We start from the raw sequence: 21,859 nt of genomic DNA, 5'->3' as shown, positions 1-21,859 counted from the left end.
TCTGCTGCCGCCGGCTTCCTGGGGAAGGGATTATGCCTTCTGTGACCCCGCTCTACCACCAAAGGCCCTCAGTTAAGATATCTTTAATTCGGACGATAAGACGGACCCCGATGTCATAAAAATCTTTTTTTTTGCTATTCTACACCCCAAAATTTGGGGTGCGTCTTATAGTCCGAAAAATATGGTATTCATCAAGCGGAAATCAGAATATATAACGGGTTATCCTATCAACCCTAACCGTTACACCGGACTACATTTACCAAGTCTGTTTATCAGACCCAAGGCACTGGTAACTTTCCCTGTGCTAGGACATGTGGTTCCCTAAATAAGAAGCATACAGTTTCTGATGATTGTCTATACCCAGACCGAAAACGTTTCATTGACCACTGAATGCAAATTAAATTTGAACCTTTTTTTTTTTCTCAACACGATACATTTTGAGTGCCGAGTTTTTTACTTATATTTTTTCCTTGTAAGGTTATGGACATCTTTGGGGCAGTTACTTTTTATTTTTTTTTTACTTAACAAGTTTCTTTGTAAAATGTACTAAAATAAATTATAAACATTTATAAACTAAACATTTTTCAAAATACTTTTATATAGCTGAAAGGTATTGTGAAGTATGGCACCAGACAGATCACACAGAACCCCACAGATGCTACCACATGTGAAGGATGGCACCAGAGAGACCACACAGAATCCCACTGCTGCAACCACATCACCACCCTGCCTGATATCACTATAATGTCTGATGGATCACATAATGCAGTCTCCCCAATTTCAACAATGTGACGTTATGCACCCCCTGGGGACACATAAGGTCAGGTTAGTACAGTTTTACACAGAAGTGCCCTCTCCACATAGGCCCAGGGGTGGACGCAGAAGTGAGAGGATGTGGCCCACCCAGTCACTGATGTGGCACAACACTCGTTCAAACCTGACAGGCTGAGAGGCCCCTTTCACTAACACCAATGAAACAGAGCCCTGCCAATCTGGCAGGACTGCCACCTGTTACTCATTAGCTATAAGCCCGATCTGTTAACGGGATTATATTGTGCCAGAGATCAGCCCCAGTAGCATGGAAAGTTAAACCGAGAAACGGACGTGTGTATTGAGATAAGAGAACAACCCAAGGCTAAATTATATATTTAATCGCCTTAAGGGCCCCCTAGACAATACACTATATACACAGTGGTTATACAAATACAATGGTCAGATATGCAAATACAATAGTGGTAGGACAAAAGATATAAGCAGATGGATAATGTCAATTATCGGGTGACATTCAATCATATGTGCGCTGGGCTGCAGGGAGTATGGGCTGCCAGCTGGCTCCTAGGTCCTTCATAGCACGTTACTCAATGTGGCCCCCACTGTCTAAGTGGACCACATGCAGAAAAGAGACCACATGGCCATACACTAGCCTTTGGGTCACTCCCCTCCTGCCTGGGCTGAACCTAAATCCCCTCCCCTTGCCTCTGAAGCTAAAAATGCTAAAATCTAAGATGGGTCATAATTCCGTAATAGACGGTCCTAGGGAGGCGGGTTAAGACCAAACACAGCTTTGCTATCTGGATTCTACTAGCTGTTCTATGTATCTCCATACCGCTGGTTACTAAAATGGGGTCAAGATCAAGGCAGGCGTTCACCATGTACTGGGATCTCGGAAATATACACAATGTACGGCTGGGACGTATAGTATCTCCATAACTCCTCATGGAATTATGTTCCTGCAATGTTCTAGAAGGTGTCTCCATCTTCAGCAGGACTCTCTTGCTAGAATGCCTTTGTCCTGTTATGAGCTGGCCTCATTGTGAGATCTGTCACTCACAGCCTTTGAGGCTTGGTCCCTGGCGGAGCTAGGTGCAAGCTTTCTCATACAGCTACAGGCTGAAGGGGTTTTTATAATCCCTTGTCATATAGGATACAAATGATTGACATGAAAATATATCTCCAATATTCTTCACAGGTATGCTTTATCTACTGCACTGTCAGGATTTCAAGATGGCAGCTACCATCAATCACAAACAGTCCTAGATCTGAGAGCACACACAGGAGTTGAACTAGCTGCTGTGAAGCACATGACATAGGTCATGTCACAGCAGCATCCTGTCAGGTATCGTGAATGCACATTCCTCTGATCAGTCAACCTTACAAGACACTGAGTGGAGCTGACTGAGAATTATTATCCATCTCTTTAGCATGTCTGTCTTGTGCTTCACACAGTCTATCCTGCTGAGTGTCCTGGCAAATTTAAAATCCTGACAAAATACAGTAAATAAAGATACCTTTTTGATAAATAAAGGTATGTAGGAAAATTTTTATACTCTTCACGACCTATGACGTATAGGTACGTCATAGGTTATGTTTCCACATTTGATGCGGGTCCACTGCTGAGCCCACATCTTTTCAGGCACATGGCAGCTGATTTGATCGGCTGTCATGTGCCTCTAACTGCCGCGGGTGAAGGCTATTAAAATGTTAAATGCCGCTGTCAACTTGTGCTTACCGGAAACACGTCACAGTTCCCGTCCATCAGCATATGTGTCACATGATCGCAGGACACCAACTGATTGCATGACAGCTGTGGGTCTGCAGAAGACTCCCGTGCCTGTCACTGAAGATCTCCTATGAACGGCATCCTATAGACAATTTTCTCTTCTTGTTGATTTACTTCATAGGTTTTATGGCAATATATGCTGCCTACAATAAATCTGGCACATTTCAATACCCTACTTAGCCATCTCCGCTGACTAAGACACTTAAAACGATCTAGTGATGCTTATAAAGATCTTCAAATACATAATAAATTGGGAGTACAGTATATAAACATATTTTTGGTGCAATTTACAGAGGAAGTTGTGTCCATTTTGCTTAACAATTCTTTCCCCTTCCACGAATTTCCAGGACTAGGATACACACAGTATATGACAATGCACAGAGCTAGAACAATGAGGCTTTGTACAATGTTTAGTGTCCTCTTCTATCAAAGCGAACAGAGATTAAGGTGAAGTTACTGAGAGTGGCCATTCAACAATGTACGGAGCAGCGTTGTACAGACTCTGAGCAGTGCTTACACCCAGCCGCCAAAGCAAATAGACTCTACTGATAGGTCATCAAAAGGTTAGTCCTTGACAACCCCTTTAATTCTATAATTTCCAAATATCAGTTAAAAATCGCAGCGGACTAGAGTTTTTGGACAGAAAACCAAATGGGAAAATAACAACCCTAGCAGTTTTCACTCAGTATAAAAGACTAAATATCAAACTTTGTTGATTTGAAGACATTTAGTAGTTTTGGTTTTTCGAATGTAAGGGTAGGTGGCCAAGGAGACATTTATATGCTCACACAGCTTCCGAGTTTACCAAGGTGAAGCTGCTCAGGAAAACAACTGGGCTCAGAAAAACGTCAGCAGTCATTTTCCTGAAGTGGCTTTGGAAGCATTCATGTTTTCACGCTACACTGCCAAGTATAAAGAGCAAGCGACTTTCCATTGAAAGCCTTCCAAAGAAAGAGCATGTTACTCCTTTTGTCCGCTTAAGTTTCTGAACCCTGCAGCGGTTAAAAGAAGTTATGGAACTTGAACACAGCACTGTTGTTTTTATATTGCACTATGCTCATTTTATAGGGCGCTTTTGAAGCTCTTTTCAAGATACTCATACCCTAGCTGTGCTTTCTGCTGTAGCTTTGGTTCCTTAATTACATTTTTCTTCAGAACTGTAAATGTTAACTAAAAAGAAAAAGTATGTACCGTACATAGTAAAGCGGTTTTCAATTTCAAAGTTTTTGTATGACAATTTTAACACCTATTCATAAGTGAAACTTTTCTACAGCTGCATAAATAATCTTAGAATAAAATGCAGTTCATGCTCACTTTAAACAGTATCATTCATTCATATTTAACGGTATGCACAAACAAGACACTTAATTTATCACAAAGCTAGAAAAGTAAGAATGCAAGAAAAAGAAACAATGGTCCTTTATTTCCTAAGACATTAGTTACGCATATATTTAACATTTAATATAATAAATATTTAATATTTAAAAAGAAGGAACCTGTCAGATTCATGCTGACCGTGGTTCAGGCATTATTTCAGCCGTGTAGGTTTTAGTCTGAAAATCTGCAGTGTTTAAGATAAAATATACCGTGAAAAGTTTTCCGGGGACTATAAGTCTAGGATGACTAGTCAAAGCGCAAAGTCACTTGCTCATGGGTCTCATCCTACTCAAACATAGAGAAAGATCAGTCAATTGGGGTGTGAAGAAGCCGTGGGAATCCCACCACAGACTTTGTTTTGATCCCCAAATGGATTTTCAAAGTATATCTTCACTTAAGTACAGCAGTGTTTTAAAGTAGAACATACACAACTGCAAAAATGTAGATTGGGTCAGATTTATGCTGTCCGTGATTTGGTTCACTTTAACAAATATATATAAAAAATAACCAACCTGATATTTGGGGACGTATGAGGGTGCCAATGTTGCTGACTCTGCTGGATATTTGGAAGGTATTGTTGCTTGAAGAGGAGAAATAAAGGTTTGTTAATTCTCACTTAGTAATCACAAACCTCGTTCACAAATAGCAACATTTTTGGTGCCCCATCTAAAATATCCAGGATGAGGGCAGCTGTGTTAACCTGCTGCAACATTAGCAAACACCAATATCTAAATTCTATGATCCCGCATAGTCCAAACAGCATCATCACTATTAATATCTGCAAGAGAGGTAAACTTCTTTCAAATGCTGTTCGGAAAATATCAAACACTGTCAAGATATCGCAGCCCAGGAAAGTAACGCTGAACCACCACCCGCTGTGATTTTTGTAGATGTAGATTCTCTTTTGCAACCCATTGTAATCAGATCTCCAGGTTATATTAAAGATTCCCATGAGGTTCTTAGAATTTTTTCAAAAAAAATTTGGCATGACAGCTTTTCATGGTTATGCTGTGATGTTATCTCCCTTTATACTTGCATCCCTCATGACTTAGCCATGAGGGCGTTACAGTTCCATCTTACTAATTCCAATTTATATTCACATGATTTAATTGAATTTGCATTACAAGTTACCTTTTTTCTTTTAAAACACAATATTTTTTCATTTGATAATGCTATTTTTGCACAGAAGACTGGAGTGCCCATGGGAGCGAGATACTCCCTGTCCCTTGCTAATTTAACTAGGTCTTTCTGGGAGAAAGAATACATCTATTCGGTGGACAATCCCCATTTGGCAGATCTCGTGTGGTATGGCAGATACATCGACGACCTACTCATTATTTGGGGCGGCGATGTATCTGCCATACCAAGGTTTATTGAATATATCAACATTAACGAGCTTGGTATTAGATTTACTCATAGATGCGACTCAGATTTATTCACTGAAATTTACTTTTGGGTTTCAGACTAACCCTGTAAAAAAAAACATGTTTAGCTCACCAACAGTCAGACTACTATAATCATCTGAAGGAAAACATTCTTCGTGAGGTAGAAACAAGCTCAGACTTTTCAGAGAACTATTCCTTTGTTGTCAAGGATGAAGCACAAAAGTGTACTTACGATATCCAAGTACTTACTTAATGATTCAATAGCTGCTCAATTGTTACTACATTTTTTTTTATTTCAGTGATAAGAACGGACATCCTACCAAGTTTGAGTAAGGTCTACTAGTTCTCAGATGGCTCTTTTGCACAGTATAAAAACTTTACAAATGTATGCCATCACAAGAAAGATTTTAGAGTGGAAGTTGAATGGCACTTTAGGATTAGGAGGCCCCGTCAATCGTGTTTCAGCTCACGTTAGCCTCCAAAGACAATATTCAGACCAAATCTTAAAACCCATACAACTTTTCAACTGGAGTGAGAAAAATATTCATAACACCCATGTACTGTAAAAACCAGGATCATGAAGAAGAGGAGAATTTGTGAAAATATTAGTTAAAAGAAAGAAGAACCAATTAAAGGGACTCAACAATAACACACTTTCATTCCATGGAGTGAAACATATAAAAACAAGGATATTTTCATTCAGCAATGACACTGAAGTCCATGAAGTGATTGAAGGTGGCACAAGATTGGCAATGGATGACATAACTGGTTATGTGACCTGTGAATATGATTGGCACTGCTAGCTGGCTAATGAACTCTCCAAATATTATGACAAAGAAGAAGTAGAAGTGACTTTTCTGCACCTTCTGGTCCATGATCGTCTGTTTTGTATCCAAGAAAACCAGACATATAAGGCTATGTTCACATTTGCGTTGTGCGCCGCAGCGTCGGCGCCGCAACACACAACGCAAACAAAAACGCAGCAAACCGCATGCACAACGCTGCGTTTTGCGCCGCATGCGTCCTTTTTTTGATTGATTTTGGACGCAGCAAAAATGCAACTTGCTGCGTCCTCTGCGCCCGGATGCGTGCGCTGCAGTGACGCATGCGGCGCAAAACGCAAGTGCGACGCATGTCCATGCACCCCCATGTTAAATATAGGGGCGCATGACGCATGTGGCGACGCTGCGGCGCCCGACGCTGCGGCGCCCGACGCTGCGGCGCAGACCGCAAATGTGAACGTAGACTTAAAAGTAAACAAAAATCAGACATTAACTTAGGAAGACCCAAACCCCATTTTAGTAGGACATACTCTGACACAAAGAAATTCCCATAGCTAGTAAAAGATTGTGGACAAGATTACATTTCACCCAGTAGAAGGGACAAATTGATGATAAAAGGTCAGTATAAAGACTTAATATTAATTGTTTAAGACTAGTTCTTATTGTTTTATTTTATAGCTTCATGATTTTTACCTACTGTACTATTCTTTTTAAAAACTTGAAAAATGACAATTTAGTGACGAAATAATAAAAAAAATTGTTAAAGTATATTTAAAAAGGTGTTAAAAATACTGATTCTTTTAATTTAGTATTACACATACATGATTAGGATGGCACTGTATTTAGAACATAATGCTTTGAAATATGATCCTACGGAGATCCCAACTTGAATCCCACAACAAACGTAACCAAGAACACAAGTAACACTTAAATGTATATATTTTTTAAATTTATAACATCTAGTTTTCCAAAAAACGCCTATCAAAATTTTGAATTTGACTCCTCAAAAACAAAAGATCAACAATCTTGTGACATATCAAATTAGAGCCTGTACAATTCTGAACAAAATGTTGCCTCTGCCACCTCTTTATCTTAATTCTAGCCTGAGATATGATAAGAATTGTTTTCATACAAGCCCAAAATTAAGGCTATTTCAAAACTTTACAAATCTATAAAAAATGAACTAATGAAGATAAAAATTCTAAACTTATTTTTAGTTCACCAACAGAAAAAAACAGCAAAGAAAAGTTGTCAGGTAAAAAAAAAATTTCAGATTTCGATTGCTGGAAATGGAACCTGAGACGACACACTGATACACTGTACTGATGACATTGGTACCATATTTAAACATGGATGTGTGATTGAAGCCTTGATCCAGGGCTTATTTTGATGTTGAGATCAGAATCGCCATAGTAGTTGCCATGCAGCCAGAGATATCAGGAGTTAAGTTGAGAGCTGCAGATGTTTGCAGCTCACACTTCTGACTCCCTTTAAGCCAGGCTGGGTAGCGACCACAGGAGTAATTTTGGTCTCATTTCTACACAGAGAAGCTTCTGTAGCTGTGAACCAGGATGAGATACATTAGGAGAAGGTGGGATTGCAGAGGAGCAGACTGGCTGCAGCACCAAGTAAAGAAAGGAGGGGGATGTGTCTCATCATGTCCCTGTAGAAAACGTAAAAAGTTATGGGGGGCCCTTACAATTTGGTGAATATATATATATATATATATATATATATATATATATATATATATATATATATATATATATATATAATTTTTAAATCATGTATTTTAAAAAAGTGACACTAAATTTGTATTGTGTAATCACACTACCAGTTTGTCCATAATGACCCAAACTATAAAATAGGAGCGCTATTTAGTTAGTAAACATAAATAAAATAAAACTAAAACCGTTTTGTTTTATGTTGTCTCACAAAGGTTGAAAAATAAGTGATAAAAAAAACATATATTGCCCAAATTGGTGCCAATAAAAACTACAGCTCCTCATACTAAAATACTGATACAGTTCTGTCAGCAGTAAATTAAAGATATGTACCCCACAATATAGCACCAAAATATTTTTGTATTTTTATTGTACAAATATGGTAAAAACAAATATAGACAATACAAATTCGGTATCTAGTTAATCATACTGACAGGATAGTGTTAATATGTCACAAACCAAAAATATTGAAATTTTTCACTTTTTGCTGTCTGCTGCACATTAAGTTCTTGAAACCATTTTGGAGAAAAAAATGGTAGATACAGACCTTAGTAATTAAATTGATGGGCATAGCGTTTCTGGCATGTTTCCTCTAAATTAATACCAATGGGCTCTGCACATACAATGCCTTCTCACAAAATTTGAATATCATCAAACATTAAAAAGTTAATTTATGTCAGGTCTTCAATACAAAAAATGAAACTAATATAATAGAGAGTCATTGAAAACAGAGTGATCAATTTCATGTGTTTATTTCTGTTTATATTGATGATTATGTTTTACAGCCAATGAAAACCCAAAAGTCATAAACTCAGTAAATTGGAATAATTGATAAAAAAACACCTTCAAAGCCTTCCTAAGCATATAAAAAGGCCCCATAGTCTGTTTCAGTAGGCTCCACAATCATGGGGAAGACTGCTGACTTGACAGATGTCAAGAAGGAAGCCACTGACACATTCTACAAGGAGGGTAAGCCACAAAAGGTCATTGCTTAAGAAGCTGGCTGTTCAGAGTGCTGTATCCAAGCATATTAATGGAAAGTTCAGTGGAAGGAAAAAGTGTGGTAGAAAAAGGTGCACAAGCAATCGGAATAACCTCAGCTTTGAAAGGATTGTTAAGAAAAGGCCATTCAAAAATTTGGGGAGATTCACAAGGAGTGGATTGTTGCTGGAGTCATTGCTTCAAGAGCCACCACACACAGATGCATCCAGAACATGGGATACAAGTGTCATTCCTGGTGTTAAGCCACTCATGGCTAATAGACAACGCCAGTAGCGCCCTACCTGGGCCAAGGAGAAAAAGAACTGGACTGTTGCTCAATGGTCCAAGGTGTTGTTTTCAGATGAAAGAAAGTTTTGCATTTCATTTGGAAATCTAGGTCCCAGAGTCTGGAGAAAGAGTGGAGAGGAACACAATCCAAGCTATTTGAGGTCTAGTGTGAAGTTTCCACAATCAGAGATGGTTTGGGGAGCCATGTCATCTGCTGGAGTAGGTCCACTGTGTTTTATCAAGACCAAGGAAAGCAGTCTACCAGGAAATTTTAGAGCACTTTATGCTTCCATCTGCCGACAATTGAAATTTCATTCTCCAGCAGGACTTGGCACCTGTCCACACTGCCGAAAGTACCAATACCTTTAGTTTAAAACCAACAGTATCACTGTGCTTGATTGGCCAGCAAACTTGCCAGACCTTAACCCCATAGAGAATCTATGGACTACTGTCAAGAGGAAGATGAGAGACACCAGACCCAACAATGCAGACAAGCTTAAGGCTGCTATCAAAGCAACCAGGGCTTCCATAATACCTCAGCAGTGCCACAGGCTATTCGCCTCCATGCCAAGCCACATTGATGCAGCAATTGATGCAAAAGGAGCCCCAAACAAGAATTGAGTGCATTTACTGAACATACAGTTCAGTAGGCCAACAGTTCAAATTTTAAAATCATTTTTCAAGCTGGTGTTATAAAGTATTCTAATTTACCGAGATAATGACTTTTGGGTTTTCATTGGCTGTAAGCCATAATCATCAACATTAACAGAAATATAAACAATTGAAATGGATCACTCGGTTTATAATTACTCTGCATAATATATGAGTTTCACTTTTTGTATTGAAAATCTAAAATAAATTAACTTTTTGATGATATTCTAATTTTGTGAGAAGCACTTGTATATGGTGACAAGTAAACCATTCCAGAAAATGTGGGCTCCAGATGGTGCATCTTCCCTTCTGAGCCTCTTCATGTGTCTAAACAGTAGTGTGAAACCACATACAGGGTGTTGTTGCAGTCAGGAGACATTGAGCTAAATCAAGTAAATCTAAAATATTGTAAATGCATCACATCACATGGCCTCTACAATCACCAGACCTCAACCCAATTTAAATGGTTTCGAATTAGATGAACCGAAAAGTGAAGGCAAAGCAGCAACCAGTGCTCAGCATCTCTGAGAATTCCTTTAAGGCTGTTAGAAAGCCATTCCAGATGACTACCTAATGAAGCTGCTTGACAGAAGGCCAAGGATGGAAAAAGTTGTCATCAGAGTAAAATGGGGGAAGAGACTTTGAGAAATCCAAAGTTTAACATTCTGGTTTGCTTTACACGTTTCTTTACACATTGTTTGCAGGTAGCCCTTCATGGTTTTGCGGTCTTTCAGTCTGATTCTACAATGTGTACATTCCACTAAAATCAATGAAAACCACTGGATGAACAGTTTTTTGTCCCATCTTTTGACACATACTATATGTCCACGGCGGATATCAGCAAAGTGTTAAGTGGATCATGTTAGATCATGGCAGCACCGTCGATCAGTGGTTAGCACTGCAGTCTTGCAGCGCTGGAGTCCTGGGTTCAAATCCCACCAAGGACAACAAAGAGTTTGCATGTTCTCCCCGTGTTTGCGTGGGTTTCCTCTGGGTACCCCGGTTTCCTCCCACACTCCAAAGACATACTGATTGGGATTCTGGATTGTGAGCCCCAGCGGGGACAGTGATGATAACGTGTGCAAAAACTGTAATGCGCTGCGGAATATGTTGGCGCTATATAAATAAAGAGATTATTTTTATTTTGGTAAACACCTCCTGAAATAAAGTGTTTAATTAACCTCTTAACGACCGCCGATTAAGTGTACTTAAACCACAGCGCCGTTAATTAAAGGCGCTGTGGAAAAAGTGTAATGCGTCCTCCAGAGTCTGACTTTCTCTGGGGTCTCGGCTGCCGAGACCCCAAAGAACATGATTCGGGTCGGTTTTGCGATTGCCGTTATTAACGTATAACGGCGTCCGGAAATAAAAGTCCGATGTGCCATTTAATTTATCTCTCCTCTGATGTGATCGCACATCAGAGGAAAGATAAATAGGGTCCCCGATCCCCCCTGGTACTCTTCGGCCCTCCTGCTCCCCCACATGGGCGCCACCATCTTTTTCCGGGAATTTTCCAATTAGGGTTACAGTTGGGCTAAAGTGAGTTGGGCTAAAGTTAGGGTTAGGGTTGGGGCTAAAATTAGGGTTGGGATTAGGGTTTGGGATTAGGGTTAGGGTTGGTATTACGGTTAGGGATGGGATTAGGGGTGTGTTGAAATTAGTGTTAGGTTTGTGGTTAGGGTTATGGTTAGTGTTGAGCATTCCGATACCGCAAGTATCGGGTATCGGCCGATACTTGCCGGTATCGGAATTCCGATACTGAGATCCGATACTTTTGTTGTATTGGGAATCGGTATCGGGATTAATATCAATGTGTAAAAGAAAGAATTAAAATAAAAAATAGGGATATACTCACCTCTCCGGCGCAGCCTGGACTTTACCGCCGTAACCGGGAGCCGTTGTACCCAAGAATGCGCGCTTGAAGGGCCTTAGATGAGGTCACTGCTCTCTGATTGGTCCGTAGCGGTCGCGTGACCGCTACGCGACCAATCACAAAGCCGTGACGTCACCTAAGGTCTTTCAAGCGCTTGAAATACCTTAGAAGACGTCACGGCTTTGTGATTGGTCACGTAGCGGTCACGCGACCGCTACGCGACCAATCAGAAGCTGCGGACGTCTTCTAAGGTATTTCAAGCGCTTGAAAGACCTTAGGTGACGTCACAGCTTTGTGATTGGTCGCGTAGCGGTCACGCGACTGCTACGGACCAATCAGAGCGCAGTGACCTCATCTAAGGCCCTTCAAGCACGCATTCTTAGGTACAACGGCTCCCGGTTACGGCGGTAAAGTCCAGGCTGCGCCGGAGAGGTGAGTATATCCCTATTTTTTATTTTAATTCTTTCTTTTACACATTGATATGGATCCCAGGGCCTGAAGGAGAGTTTCCTCTCCTTCAGACCCTGGGAACCATACAGGATACCGTCCGATACTTGGTGTCCCATTGACTTGTATTGGTATCAGCTATCGGTATCGGATTAGATCCGATACTTTGCCGGTATCGGCCGATACTTTCCGATACCGATACTTTCAAGTATCGGACGGTATCGCTCAACACTAGTTATGGTTGGGATTAGGGTTATGGTTGGGATTATGGTTGGGCGTGTGTTGGGGTTAGGGTTTTGATTAGGGTTATGGTTAGGGGTGTGTTGGGGGTTAGGAATGGAGTTAGAATTGGGAGGTTTCCACTGTTTAGGTACATCAGGGGGGTCTCCAAACGCGACATGGCTCCACCATTGATTCCAGTTCAAAAAGTCAAATGGTGCTCCCTCCCTTCTGAGCTCTGCCATGCGCTCAAACAGTGGTTTATCCGCACAAATGTGGCATCTGCGTACTCAGGACAAATTGGACAATAACTCTTGGGTCCAGTTTCTCCTGTTACCCTTGGGAAAATAAAAAAAATGGGGGGGCTAAAAAAGTCATTTTTGAGGAAAAAGAAAATTGATTTTTTATTTTCACGGCTCTGTGTTATAAACTTTTATGAAGCACTTGGGCGTTCAAAGTGCTTACCACCATCTAGATAAGCTCCTTGAGGGGTCTATTTTTAAAAATGGTGTCATTTGTGGGGGTTTTCCTCTGTTTAGGCACATCAGGGGCTCTCCAAATGCGACATGGCATCCGATCTCAATTCCAGCCAATTATGCATTAAAAAAGTCATACAGCGCTCCTTCCCTTCCGAGCTCTGCCATGTGCCCAAACAGTGGTTTACCCCCACATATCGGGTGTCGGCGTACTCAGGACCAATTGCACAACAATTTTGGTGGTCTAATTTCTCCTGTTACCCTTGTGAAAATAAAACATTTGGGGGCAAAAAGATCATTTTTGTGGAAAAAATAGTTTTTTTTATTTTCACAGCTCTACATTATAAACTTCTGTTAACAACTTGGGGGTTCAAAATGCTCACCACACATATAGATAAGTTCCTTAATTGGTCTAGTTTCCAAAATGGTGTCACTTGTGGGCGTTTCCACTGTTTAGGCACATCAGGGGCTCTGCAAACGTGACATGGCGTCCGATCTCAATTCCAGCCAATTCTGCATTGAAAAAGTCAAACGGCGCTCCTTCTCTTCCAAGCTCTGCCGTGCGCCTAAACAGTGGTTTACCCCCACATATGGCGTATTCAGGAGAAATTGCACAACAAATTTTGTGGTTCATTTTCTCTTTTTACACTTGTGAAAATAAAAAAACTTGGTTCTGAAGTAAAATGTTTGTAAAAAAAATTTAATGTAATTTTTTCCTTCCACATTGCTTCAGTTCCTGTGAAGCACGAGTTATAACCTCAAAATGACAGTGGTCAGAATTGTAAAAATTGGCCTGCTCATTAAGCTGCAAATTGGCTCTGTCACTAAGGAATTAAACAAATGTTTGATACAGAAAGGCAAAAGGCACATAAATAAAAACTTGGCAAGAAAAAAGGAAACAAAATTGAAGACAATGTAAGGATAAGATTAAAGAAGTTGTCCACTACAATAAACAATTATTTTTTTTTCATAAATCTTGCTATTATGTGCCACTGAAAACATCCACTGTCTTTATTTTAGCAATATTACCTTTTATCATGCTGTAGCAGCACATCTTCAGTGCTGGATCCAGCTCTCATGGGGTTAATCGACAACTTCCTTTCTCCTGACTTACTGTGCTCTAATACTACAAGTTCCATGATGCATTGCACTCGCCTGTAACTCTGCACCTGGCACACCCACTCCAAAACACACTCCAACCCCTCCCTCCTCTCCCTCCTCTATCTTCAAAAAGATTTGTGATGTCATTTCTGTCCAACCTCCTCTTTTACATTTGTCCAACCCACACTCCATTACACACAGATAGATAGATAACAAATAGATAGATAGACAGATAGATATATCTGTATGTATCTATCTATCCATCCCATATCTATCCATGTCTATTTCCATAGATATGTCCATATCCATGTTTCTAAACCCCTTCACCCCTGGAGCTTTTCGTTTATCGCTCCCCTTCTATCCAGAGCCATAATTTTTCCGTCAATATGGCCATGTGAGGGCTTATCTTTGGCGGGACAAGTTCTACTTTTGAACGACACCGTTGGTTTTACCATGTCATTTAACAGAAAATGTGAAAAAAAGTCAAAGTGCAATGAAATTGCAAAAAAACTGCAATCCCACACTTGTTTTTTGCTTGGCTTTTTTGCTAGGTTCACTAAATGCTAAGGCTAAAGCTGTGCACACGTTGCAGATTTGATTGCAGATCCGCAGCATTTTTTGCCGCACACAATTGCATCAAATCCGCAGTGTAGTGCACAACCAATGTAACTCAATGGGAGCCGCAGACTTGTGCACATGCTGCGGATAAAGCCGCACCGAAACGCAGCTTTTTTTTTTCCGGAGCATGTCACTTCTTTTGTGCCAAACTGCGGCGTTTATGCACCCATAGACTTTCATTGAGTTGGGCACATCCGCAGCAAAACTGTAGTTGTAAAAAAGATATGCAGTTTAGATGCGGATGTGGGTCCGAGAAGCGCTGCAGTTCGGGAGGAGGGAAGTGTGTGGGCGGTGACGGTGTGCGTGTATGTGTGTGCGGACGGGGTCTGCGGGCTGTTCGGATGTGTGCGGCGCTGTGCGGGACTGTTCAGGTGTGTGCGGGGTCTGCGGGCTGTTTGGATGTGTGCGGGGCTGTGCGGGGGGTCTTTTGGGGTGTGTGCAGGCACGATCCGATGGGACTACAAGTACGCAGCATCCAATCTGCAGCCAATTCGGATGTAATCCGGACAGTGGACACACACCCTACGCTATCCATACATCTATCAATAGATATATCTATCCAGACACATCTATAGATAGATATATGAATAGATAGAAGTATGCATCTATAGATCTATCTATATGTAGCCCTGTCTATCCATTTCATCTATCATCTATATGTCTATCTGTGTGTAATTGAGTGTGGGTTGGACAATAATGACATCACAAATTGTTTTTTTTTGTTCAAAAATGCTTTCAAAAACGCATACAAAAACGCACAAAAAACACGCAAAAACCGCAACAAAAACCGCACCAAGAACTGCATCAAAACCACACAAAAAACCCGCATCAGAACCGCACAAAAAACATGAAAAAAAACGTGAAAAAAATGCATCCAAAACGCAGCTGCGTTTTCTGCAAGGAGATGCAGATTTTGTGCAGAAAATTCTGCACCCAAATCTGCAACGTGTGCACACAGCCTAAAACTGACCTGCCATTATGATTCTCCAGGTCATTACGAGTTCATAGACACCAAACACGTCTAGGTTATTTTTTATCTAAGTGGTGAAAAAAAATTCCAAAGTTTGCTAAAAAGAAATAAAATAATTGCGCCATTTTCCGATACCCGTAGCGTCTATATGTTCTGAGATATCGGGTCGAGTGAGGGCTAATTTTTTGCGCGCCGAGCTGACGTTTTTAATGATACCACTTTTGTGCAGATACGTTCTTTTGATCGCCCATTATTGCATTTTAATGCAGTGTCGTGGCGACCAAAAAAATTTAATTTTGTCTTTTGATTTTTTTTTTCTCGCTATGCCGTTTAGCGATCATGTACATTTTTTTTTTTGTATTGAAAACAGCTGACATGTTGCGGCTTTGAAGTGGACTCACCGCGAATCCCACCTCAAAGCGGGGGATACTGCCAGCTGACGTACTATTCCGTCAGCTGGCAGAAAGGGGTTAATAAACAATATGTTTCAGTTAAAAAAAAAAAAAGAAAAAAAAAATGGCGTGGGCTCCCGCGCAATTTTCTGCGCCAGAGGGGGAAAGCCGACGGCCGGGGGCCAATATTTGTAGCCTGCTATGAATATCAGCCCGCAGCCGTCTGCGTAGCCTTTACTGGCTATTAAAATAGGGGGATCCCAAAAAAAAATGACGTGGGGTCCCCCTATATTTTATAGCCAGAAAGGCTACACAGACAGCTGCGGGCTGATATTCATAGCCTAGAGAGGGGCCATGGATATTGGTCCCCCCCCGGCTACAAATACCAGTCCGCAGCCACCCCAGAAATGGCGCATCTGTAAGATGCACCAATTCTGGCACTTAGCCTCTCTCTTCCCACTCCCGTGTAGCGGTGGGATATGGGGTAATAAGGGGTTTATGTCACCTTGCTATCGTAAGGTGACATTAAGCCGGGTTAATAACGGAGTGGCGTCAATAAGACACCTATCCGTTATTAATCCAATAGTAATAAAGGGTTAATAAAACACAAATTAGGAAAAAAGTATTTTATTATTCTTCATTTAACCATACTTACCATACTTCAGCGCCTGCAAAAAACGTAAAATAATAAACCGTATACTACCTGTCCGCCGTAGTCCAATTAATAACGAGTGTCCCACGACGATCTCCCCTATAGAACAGTGACATCGGGTGATGTCACTGCTCTATAGGACCCTCAGTGACACACTGACAGGAGACAATGGCTCCTGCAGTGCATCACTGAGGTTACCTGAGTTCAAAGTCTCACTTTATGGCAAAAAACTGTGTGGGAACTTTCTCACACAGCAATGCCATAAGGTGAGACTAGGGACTATTTTTTCACAGGGGCGTAGGAATACATTGTGGGGAATACACTGTGGAAGGATACCTTCCTCCCCTCATTGTGTTCCTGGAGCCCCTGGAGAGCGGTCGCATCAGCTGATGCTCCTGCTCTCCACGAGAGATCGTCGAGGAACAGTCGTTTTAATTGGATTTCTGCGGATCAGGGAGTATATTGTTTGTTTATTATTTTAATATTTTTTTACAGATGACACTGGCTTCGGGGAACAAAGTGACAAGTGATGGTGAGTATGTTCTCTATGTTACATGTACTGTATGTCTATATGTACTGTATGTTGTATGTATGTACTGTATGTATGTACTGTATGTGGCATGTCGCATGATGTCACATGCTGCATGTCGTTGCATGGCGCATGTCGTCGCATGGCGCATGTCGTCACATGTCGCATGGCACATGTCGTTGCATGGCGCCGCATGCTGCATGTCGTCGCATGCTGCATGTCGTCGCATGTTGTCACATGTAACATGCTGCATGTCGCATGTCACATGTCACATTTCATCGCATGTCGCATTTCGTCGCATGGCGCATGTCGTCGCAAGGTGCATGTCGTCGCATGTCACATGTCGCTTGCTGCATGTCGTCGCATGGCGCATGTTGTCACATGTCGCATGCTGCATGTCGTCGCATGGTGCATGCTGCATGTCGTCGCATGCTGCATGTCGTCGCATGCTGCATGTCGTCGCATGTTGTCACATGTCGCATGTCACATGTCGCATGCTGCATGTCGCATGTCGTCACATGGTGCATGTCATCGCATGACGCATGTCGTCACATGTAGCATGTCGCATGTCACATGTCAAATGCTGCATGTTGCATGATGTCACATGGAGCATTTCGTCGCATGGCGCATGTTGTCGCATGTCGCATGGTGCATGTCACATTTCACATGCTGCATGTTGTCGCATGGTGCATTTCGTCACATGTCGCATGGCGCCGCATGGTGCATGTCATCACATGTCCTGTATGTGTGTTCTATGTATGTATGTACTGTATATGTGTATGTTTTTTTTTTTTACATTCAAGACATTAGCCGGATGATGGGACTACTACTGTCCCATCATTGGCTAATGTGTCACTCACTGTCACTCTAGCAGGCAGAGCCCGATGGGACTTGTAGTCCCATCGGATGATGCCTGCACACAGAGACGACAATTAGCCGGCGGAAATTAGCGGTGGCTGCAGCCTGGGCGTCACGTGACCCGGACTCAGCCGCCGCCATAGAGCCGCTCACAGGCGAAAACGGCAACAGAAGGTATTGATAAAATTCATTAGGGGCCTCGGGGGGATACATTGGGGGGTTAACTGAAAGTAGTGGACAACCCCTTTAAATGTACTCTTAACCTAATTTTGTCTTGCTTCAAACAGAACCTAAAAGGCCTTATTCAGAAATTCCTTTTTTGCATACGTTAAAAAAGAGATTCAATCCAATTAGGCTATGTGCACACGTTGCAGATTTAGATGCGAATCCGCAGCGTTTTTGGCAGCACGGATTCGCATCAAATCCACAGTGTAGTGCACAGACAATGTTAATCTATGGGAAATGGAGATTTGTTGTGCCCATGCTGCGGAATAATCCGCACAGAAATGCAGCGTCTTTTTTTCAGCAGCATGTCAATTCTTTTTGCGGATCTGCAGCGTTTCTGTACCCATTGACTTCCATTGAGTCAGGCACATCCGCAGCGAAACGCCAGAATTACGCTTTTTTTTTGGTCACCGCAAAATGCAATAACGGGCGATAAAAAGATCGTACCCGCACCAAAGTGGTATAATTAAAAACGTCAGCTCGGCATGCAAAAAATAAACCCTCAACCAACCCCAGATCACGAAAAATGGAGACGTTACGCGTATCGGAAAATTGTGCTTTTTTTTTTTTTTTAGCAAAGTTTGGAATTTTTTTTATTACCACTTAGATAAAAAATAACCTAGACATGTTTGGTGTCTATGAACTCATAATGATCTGGAGAATTATAATGGCAGGTCAGCTTTAGCATTTAGTGAACCTAGCAAAACAGCCAAACAAAAAAAGTATTTTATTAAAATACTTTATGGCTGTGTCTTTTTTTAACCCATTAATAACTATAGAATTAATAATGGATAGTCATCTTATTGATGCCTCTCCATTATTAACCAGGTTTAATGTCACCTTACAATCAAAGGTGACTAACCTTTTATTACCCCATATGCCACCGCTACAGGGCAGTGGGAAGAGAGAGAATTGGCGCATCGTACAGATGCGCCATTTCTGGGGCGGCTGGGTGCTGGTATTTTTAGCCGGGGGGGGGGGGGCAATATCCAAGGCCCATTTCTAGGCTATGAATATCAGCCCGCAGCGGTCTGCATAGCCTTTATGGCTATAAATTATAGGGGGCCCCACGTCATATTTCTTTTTGGGGATATTTTATATAGCTGCAGGTGGATATTCATAGCCTGGGAAGCTCCATGGGTATTAAACCCTTGCCAGGCGCAGGAAATTGTGCTGAAGCTCACGACATTTTTTTTTTTAAATTAAAGATATTGAGTGCAGATTTTGTGTGTGTGTGTGTGTGTGTGTGTGTGTCTAACTATTTGTGTACCATTTTATCTATTGATCTATATCTACCTATCTATCTATCTATCTATCTATCTATCTATCTATCTATCTACCTACCTATCTATCTATCTAACTGTCTGTCAACACTATTCTTCCATGGAGTATGTAAAATTAGAGGTTGCACAAAGAAATTACAATCACAATTTTTTTTTTTAAATAGATCTTTATTTAAGTTACAAAAACGCATACAAATCCTCATGAAAAAAAAAGCATGAAAAAATGCATCAAATCCGCATAAAAACCATATGGATTTTCACCTGCGTTTTCTGCCAAGAGGTGCAGATTCGGTGCAGAAAATTATGCAGGCAAATCTGCAACGTGTGCACGTACCCTGAGGGTACCGTCTCACAGTGGAACTTTGGTCGCTACGACGGCACGATCCGTGACGTTCCAGCGATATACATACGATCTCGCTGTGTCTGACACGCTACTGCGATCAGGGACCCTGCTGAGAATCGTACGTCGTAGCATATCGTTTGAAACTTTCTTTCGTCGCTGGATCACCCGCTGTCATCGCTGGATCGGTGTGTGTGACACCGATCCAGCGATGTGTTCGCTTGTAACCAGGGTAAACATCGGGTTACTAAGCGCAGGGCCGCGCTTAGTAACCCGATGTTTACCCTGGTTACCATTGTAAATGTAAAAAAAAAAACCACTACATACTTACATTCCGGTGCCTGTCACGTCCCTCGCCGGCAGCTTCCCGCACTGAATGTGAGCGCCGGCTGTAAAGTAAAAGCAGAGCACAGCGGTGACGTCACTGCTGTGCTGTGCTTTACGGCCGGCACTAAGGCCGGTTTCACACGTCAGTGGCTCCGGTACGTGAGGTGACAGTTTCCTCACGTACCGGAGACACTGACACACGTAGACCCATAAAAATCAATGCATCTGTTCAGATGTCATTGATTTTTTGCGGACCGTGTCTCCGTGTGCCAAACACGGAGACATGTCAGTGTTCGTGGGAGCGCACATATTACACGGACCCATTATAGTCAATGGGTCCGTGTAAAACACGGACCTCACACGGACGTTCTCCGTCTGGGGTCCGTGTGCGTGCAGGAGACAGCGCTACAGTAAGCGCTGTCCCCCCACATGGTGCTGAAGCCGCGATTCATATGTTCCCTGTAGCAGCGTTTGCTGCATAGAAGATATGAATAATAGTGTTTAAAAGACAGATCTATGTGTCCGCCGCCCTCCCACCCCCTGTGCGCCCCCCCCCGCTGTTCAGAAAATACTCACCCACTCCCACGTTGGCTGTCACTCCTTCCTCTCTGCCCCGCGCATCCTACTGTATGCGGTCACGTGGGGCCGCTCATTTACAATCATGAATAGTCGGCTCCGCCCCTATGGGAGGTGGAGCCACATATTCATGACTGTAAATGATCGGCCCCACGTGACCGCATACAGGAGAAGATGGGGCCAGACCAGGAAGGAGCGACAGCCAACGAGGGAGCGGGTGAGTATTTTCTGAACAGCGGGGGGGGGGGGCGCACAGGGGGTGGGAGGGCGGCGGACACATAGATCTGTCTTTTAAACACTATTATTCATATTTTCTCTGCAGCAAACGCTGCTGCAGGGAACATATGAATCGCGGCTTCAGCACGATGCAGGGTACCACACGCTCCGTGTGGTACCCACTCGCCATACGGGCGGCACACGTGTGCCGCACGTATGGCCTACGTGAGTTCCCAGGCACACGGACACGGATAACTCCGGTACCGATTTATTCCGGTACTGGAATTATCTGGACGTGTGGGACAGCCCTAACACAGTCAGTGCGGGAAGCAGACGGCGAGGGACCTGACGGACATCGGAATATAAGTATGTACTGTTTTTTGTTTTTTTTTTACATTTACAATGGTAACCAGGGTAAACATCGGGTTACTAAGCGCGGCCCTGCGCTTAGTAACCCGATGTTTACCCTGGTTACCCGGGGACTTCGGCATCGTTGGTCGCTGGAGAGCTGTCTGTGTGACAGCTCTCCAGTGACCACACAACGACTTACCAACGATCACGGCCAGGTCGTATCGCTGGTCGTGATCGTTGGTAAATCGTTTAGTGTAACGGTACCCTTAGTGTTTCTGATCAGACTTTCTTCTGTTTTCAGTCTATTTGTTTTACTATTCATGAGGCACACACTTTTCTTGCTGGTAATTAACAGCAATTAGGCAAACAGCAGACAGGTGTAAGAACTTCAAAGATGTCTACCAACATGTTTGGAGGCAGACACTGCTACAGAAGCTTGTACATCCAAGTATTAGGAATGGTTAACTTTAATCCTGTACTGTTCATTAATTTATTTATTTTACTCACTTACATAGAGCTATCACTTTCCGCAGCGATTTACAGACATTATAGGCCCAGTAGGAAATCCAGATTGTGAGCCCCATCAATATGTCTTTGGAGTGTGGGAGGAAAGCAGAGTACCAATAGAAAATCCATGCAAACACTGGGAGAACAAACT

At 42.2% G+C, this 21,859-nt stretch overlaps 1 protein-coding gene across 3 annotated transcripts in view; it reads right to left on the bottom strand.

Annotated features, from left to right (window-relative positions):
- The window catches only part of EPB41L4B (erythrocyte membrane protein band 4.1 like 4B), a 1,243,532-nt gene that overhangs the window by 916,058 nt on the left and 305,615 nt on the right, over nucleotides 1-21,859 (bottom strand). For all 3 annotated transcript variants that reach the window (XM_077269579.1, XM_077269578.1, XM_077269580.1), the window contains one exon: nucleotides 4,450-4,517. In XM_077269579.1, coding sequence (XP_077125694.1) covers nucleotides 4,450-4,517 — 68 coding nt within the window. The remainder of the gene's footprint in view (nucleotides 1-4,449; nucleotides 4,518-21,859) is intronic.

The sequence above is a fragment of the Ranitomeya variabilis genome, chromosome 6, assembly GCF_051348905.1.
Source record: "Ranitomeya variabilis isolate aRanVar5 chromosome 6, aRanVar5.hap1, whole genome shotgun sequence".
Taxonomy (NCBI): domain Eukaryota; kingdom Metazoa; phylum Chordata; class Amphibia; order Anura; family Dendrobatidae; genus Ranitomeya; species Ranitomeya variabilis.
Note: the sequence above shows the minus strand (reverse complement) of the source record. Positions and strands in the feature narration are given on the sequence as shown.